The 5,716-nt window shown below is 57.9% G+C and overlaps 1 protein-coding gene across 1 annotated transcript in view; it reads right to left on the bottom strand.

Moving 5' to 3' along the window:
* Positions 1 to 4,846: 4,846 nt before the first annotated feature.
* Positions 4,847 to 5,716, bottom strand: part of POSPLADRAFT_1102329 (hypothetical protein) — a gene marked incomplete at both ends in the record, with an annotated part of 1,431 nt that continues 561 nt past the window's right edge. Inside the window, 2 exons of the mRNA XM_024483228.1 lie at positions 4,847 to 5,305; positions 5,516 to 5,552. Of these exons, the coding sequence (XP_024341404.1) occupies positions 4,847 to 5,305; positions 5,516 to 5,552 (496 nt within the window). The remainder of the gene's footprint in view (positions 5,306 to 5,515; positions 5,553 to 5,716) is intronic.

The raw sequence follows: 5,716 nt of genomic DNA, 5'->3' as shown, positions 1-5,716 counted from the left end.
AAGTCGGCTATGAGGGCCGGTGCATTGGCAACGTTGCGCGCCGGTTCCCATGACGTATGCGAGTCGTCATAACCCTTCCACTTGACGAGGTACTGCAGCTGACGCCGGAAGATCCGTGAATCTTTGATCCGTTCAACCTCGTACTCCTCGTCGCCCTCAACCTCAATCGCAGGCGGCTCCTCCGGCTCCCGGCCCGGGATATCGCTACGCGTGTACTTGCTCAGCAAGGAGACATGGAATACTGGGTGCACCGGCACCGATTTCGGCAGGACTAATTCATAATCCAAGTCTCCGAGCTTTCGCCGCACGGCATAAGGTCCGAGGCGCTTGGGACTGAGCTTCTTGCTCGGCTGTTTCAGCTTAAGGTTCCGGGCATCAAGCCAGACCTTGTCCCCTGGCGCGAAGACCGGTGCCTCCTGCACGTGCTTGTCGTAGTACACCTTCATGCGCTCGGCCGACAGCTCGAGCGCAGAGCGCGTGTCATCGCGAATCTCCTTCAGGATCTTGAGTCGATCGGCGGCCGCAGGCATCGCAGACATCGGATTGATCCGAACCTGGATCTCAGGATTGTACCCTTGATGCAGGAAGAAAGGGGAATGCCCGGTCGCGGAGTGAACTCGGTTGTTTAGTGCGAATTCCGCGAGCGGCAACTGCTTCGCCCAATCATCCTGCCTGTGGCTTGTGAAGGCACGCAGGTACTGCTCGATCTCCTGATTCCAGCGCTCAGTCTGGCCATCTGTCTGGGGGTGGAACGCTGTGGACAGCGCCGGCTCGATTCCAAGTCCCTTGTACACCGCATGGAGATATTTCGAAGCAAACTGGGGACCTCGGTCTGATATGACCTTGGCCGGGGCCCCATGATGCTTGAACACATCGCGGATGTACAGGTCTGCCGCACCTTCTGCCGTCAGGGTCTCATGACAGGCTGAGAAGTGGACCTGCTTGGTAAAGCGGTCGGCGGTAACCAGGATCGAGTCGAATCCATCAGACTTTGGCAAGCCGACGATCATGTCGGTCGTGATGATCTGCCACGGGCGCTCGGGGATCTCGTTCGGCTTCAGCGGACCCTGGGGCTTGGCTGGGAATGTCTTGGTACGGTTGCACACGTCGCAGGTGCTTACGTACTCATTGACAAATTTGGACATTCCAGGCCACCAGTAGTTCCGTGACACGAGCTCCAGGGTTTTGGCACGACCGCCATGACCGGCGATCGGCGAGTCGTGGTGGATTTTGACTATATCCCGCCGGAGCTCTGCGTTCTTTGGGACGTACACACACCCGCGGAACAGCAGAAGCCCTTGTTCGGCATTCCACTCTTCAAAACCCCTTTGCAGCCGGGGCGGCCCTAGGTCCTGCACCTTTTCAAGTGCCTCGGCCACCTCCCGATCCTTCTCCGAACATTCCCTGATGCGCTTCAGAAGCGACTGATCGGCCGTCACCGAGGCATGGCCGCGCCGGGCGGAGGCGATGCGGAAGCGCTCTGGCTTGAGGACTATCTGATCGGTGTTATCGTCCTCATCGCCGATCTGATGGTCTGATCGTCGCGACAGGGCGTCAGCCTTTCCATTGGACGTCCCGGCCTTGTGCGTGATGCGGAAGTCGAAGCGAGCTAGGAACAGCGACCATCGCGCTTGACGGCGCGTGAGATGCTGGGATGTACGCCAGTACTCGAGGTTTTTATGATCGGTCACGATCTCGAACTGATTGGGTAACCCCTCGAGATAGTGGCGCCAATCGTCCAGTGCCTCAATGATCGCGAGCATCTCCTTATCGTAGATCTCGTAGTTCCGCTGCGCCGGGTCCATCGCATGTGATCTGAAGGCGATGGGATGCCATTTACCGTCATCCTGCTTCTGCATCAACACGCCGCCAGTGGCGTACCCCGAGGCATCAACCTCAATGCGCGTCTCCCGATTAGGGTCGTACAGCGCCAAGACTGGAGTCGTCGCGAAGAGCCGCTTGAGCTCATCGAAGGCGTGCTGCTCTTCCTCACCCCAATGCCATGGGTCGTTCCCTGTGAGCCGGTCGAGTGGTCGCGAGATCTTAGCGAAGTCCTTAATGAAGCGGCGGTAGAAGTTGGAGAACCCTCGGAACTTCTGAACGTCTTTTTTGTTCCGGGGCACCGGCCACTCATTGATACCTTTAAGCTTCGCGGGATCCATCGCCACCTCATCGCCACCGAACACATAGCCGACGTAGTCGACCTTGGGAACATCCCATTCACATTTTTCAGGCTTCAGGAATAGGTCATTATCCTGAAGGCGGCGCAGAACCTCGTGTGTGACCTTCTCATGCTCCTTTTTATTGGTGGAGAAGATGAGTATATCGTCCAGGTACACAAGGATCTTGCCGCCGACGATGAGATCGTGGAAGATCTCGTTCATCATTGCCTGGAAAGTCGCGGGGGAGTTGGTGAGACCAAAGAACATCACCAAGGGCTCGTACAACCCTCGGTTAGTCACAAAGGCCGCCTTCCATTCGTCACCGGCCTTGATCCGGACGTTATTGTATCCCCATCTAACGTCGAACTTTGTGAAGAGCGTAGCGCCGCGGAGCTTATCCACCATCTCGGCGATCAATGGTAAAGGATAACGGTTTTTGACCGTGATCGCGTTCAATCGGCGGTAGTCTTGTACGGGTCGAAGCGTCCCTTCCTTTTTTTTGATGAAGAAGAAGGGGGATGAAATGGGCGACTTCGACTCCCGTATGTAGCCTTTCGCTAGTTGCTCTTTTAGGAACTTGTCTAGTTCCTCCTGCTCGTTGTTCGACAAGGGGTACACTTTAGAGTGGAAGGTCGAGTAGCCGGGTACGAGTTCGATCGCATGATCGTAGGGCTTCCTTTCAGGTAGCCGTTCTGATGCTTCTTTGGAGAAGACATTCAGGAACTCGTGGTACCGTTTAGGTACCGACTCCTCGGCGGTCTTAACGACCTTCTTTTTGATCTCCTCCTCAGCAAACAGCTGGGAGTACGTGTGTCCTGCTGCGACGAACAGCTGAGGAGCGCCGGGAAGCGTGACACCTTGCTCCCAGGCTTCGATCAAATCGGCCTCATCCCACTCTACCTCCACCGGATCTTCTTCGGGTTCGAAGTCCGGGAGTACCTTACTCAGGCAGGCACCTATAACCGACCGTTTGGACTTCAGCGAACGCCTGCGCGCCGTGGGCCTGACCCCCGTATCACGCGCAGTCGCTGCTTGCTCCATTCGGCCAGTCCTCCTGGCGCTGCACGTTTCAGGGCATCGCGACAATTTGAGGGAGCCCTTCTCCCAATCTATTTCTGGGTTGTGCTCGCGTAGCCAATCCAACCCGATGATCACATCTTCTGGACCGATGTCCGTGACCGTGAACACCGCCTTCTCGACGTGCTCTCCTATATGCATCTGTAGTACTGCTACCTCCGAGATGCTTCCGTCCTTGTTCAGGGTGCCGTCAATATTGTACAGCGGAATTGGTTCCTTCAACTTCCGCGTTTGCACCTTATTCTCGATAATGAATCGCTTGTTAATGAACTTCGTGGTGGCCCCGCTGTCCACCATAGCGATTACGTCCTTGTGCCGTCTTTTCCCTTGAAGTCGAACTGGAATGTGAAAGTGCTGGGACCCCTGGTCCAACTCATACACCATTGCAGTCGACAATACATTATAACGATTACATGATATACCCGGCCCGACGCGTGCGGCACGAAGCGCGGACCGGATCAAAAACCCTCCTCCTTCATCGCCCGATAGTGTTCGAGCTCCTCGCGCATCGACTTCACCTGTGCCATTAAGTCCGCCAGCTCCGATTGCTCGGATTTCGCTGAAGCGGCACTTATACTTGCCGAGGGTGTCGTCGTGATGGGGGCGCTTGTCGCAGCCTGGGTGGAGCCCGAGGCAACTGTAGCCCGCGCATCGGCGCGTTTTGTGTAAGGCTTGTCCTTACAATTGGGGCACTCAAATCGTCGGTACCCTTGCTTCCCACAGCCGAAGCATGTGCCGGGGAAGTTGCCTTTTCCGACGGCCGCATTGATGCTGGCCGAAGCTGCGTGCGTCGAGGGTGCACCACCACGTGCCCCACCGCGTCCTCGACCTCGGGCCGAGAAGAAGTTATTTAGCTCGGGTCGACGGGCCCGGCTAATGTCGAGGATCTGCTCGACTTCAGTGGCGCGCTTGTCAGCGTCTTGCCACGTGGTGAAAGTCTCGAGCTCGATCTTTCGGTACACGCGGGAGGGGATGCCACTCAGGTACTTGTCGCGGAGCTCCAGGTCCCCATACCCAGAACGGTCCGCCGGACCCTTGAACAGCGCGGAGAATTCCGCAGCGGTGCGTTTTTCACGGACCGTCTTGTCCGCGCAGAGCTTCGCCAGCTCTACTTGTGCTGCCGCCTCGTCGTCGAGATTTCCGAAGCGGGCTTTGAAGGCGGCGGCAAAGGCCGCTTCGTTTGCGAACGGGGTTGTAGCCCCTTGCACCCCTATCTGCACTGATACGAGCTGGGCGAAGTAGGGGGTGGCCCAGGCACGGGCATCACCGTCGAGCAGGCTTAGCGCAACCTGGACTTTGAGCTCGATGGTGGTCAACGACGTGTTGATCATCCAGTAGATGCGCAGCTGCGACAAGAACCTGTCGCAATCGATGACGGTTTTGCCATCGTATCGGAGTGGGAGTAGGAGTTTTAACGTCTCCTTGTCGAGGGCGGCTGCGGGGGATGACATTATCGGCGTTGGGGGGGACGGAGGACGCTGCGGGGGCGGAGGCGGCTGTGGTGGCCTTCCGCTGGTCGAACTTCGAGAGGAGCGAGTGCTCGAGCGGCCTCTCGGCGGAGTCGGCGGTGAAGGCGCCGGAGGAAGTTCGGTGGAGGGGTTACGTACGTCAGGGATTGCTGACGCGGAGGCGAGCGCTGTCGGCGAGGCGGGCCGAGCAAGATCCGCGGACTCGGACTCCGAGATTCCTTCTTCACTATCACCCTCCTCAGGCTCAGGCTCTGGCGCAGGGTCTGGAGGGAGATCTCCTCGCGCTTGATCGGCGACAGTTTGAGGGAGGCGGGAGGTAGGGGAGACAGGGCGAGAGTGCCGCGAGGCCGATCGAGAAGCGAGAGTGCTTCGGGGTCCGAGCGGGTGTTGCGCTCGTCGGATCGCTTTGTAGCGAGGGTAATCCTCCTCGATCGATCGGGGTGTCCGATTTGGGCACGGCTGCTGCTCGCAACGGTAGAGGACAGTCTCAGGGCCGTCTGGGATGTAGACGTCGATGAGGTCCTGGGAGTCGAATGCGTGGATCTGGCCTTGGCAGGCAGCCACGATGGATGGGGGGAGGACGGGAAGGTGCGCGTACTACGAAAGGCCGTGGTAGACTAGCTTACACCTACGGCGCCCGAGATGACACTAGGGTTCGCGATTCACGTGGGGCCCAGTACTGCTTTTGGCTAGTATGCAGCAGGAACCTAGTCCACGCGTCCGGTTAAGGACAAGCACCGCCCACTGAAGTGCAGGTGCTGAAAGGTTCGTTCCCTGAGTGTTGGCGATGTAATGTAGGCTATCTACGTATCGTATGGTATCGTAAGGGTGCGCACCTCCCGACCTATGGGAAAGGAAAGTGTGAGTGTGTGGGTTCTGAGAGAACGCCGGTCGCTTGGGAGAGTTTCGACCTAATGTCGCGACTTGAGGTCAAGCGACAGGGAAATATCTAGAAGCGAGGGGCGTCCGACTGGTTCTCACCGAAGCGATGGGAGCGAGGCTCAAACC

Source organism: Postia placenta (genome assembly GCF_002117355.1).
Source record: "Postia placenta MAD-698-R-SB12 unplaced genomic scaffold POSPLAscaffold_3, whole genome shotgun sequence".
Classification (NCBI taxonomy): Eukaryota; Fungi; Basidiomycota; class Agaricomycetes; order Polyporales; family Adustoporiaceae; genus Rhodonia; species Rhodonia placenta.
This window is presented reverse-complemented; position numbering and strand designations above follow the sequence as displayed.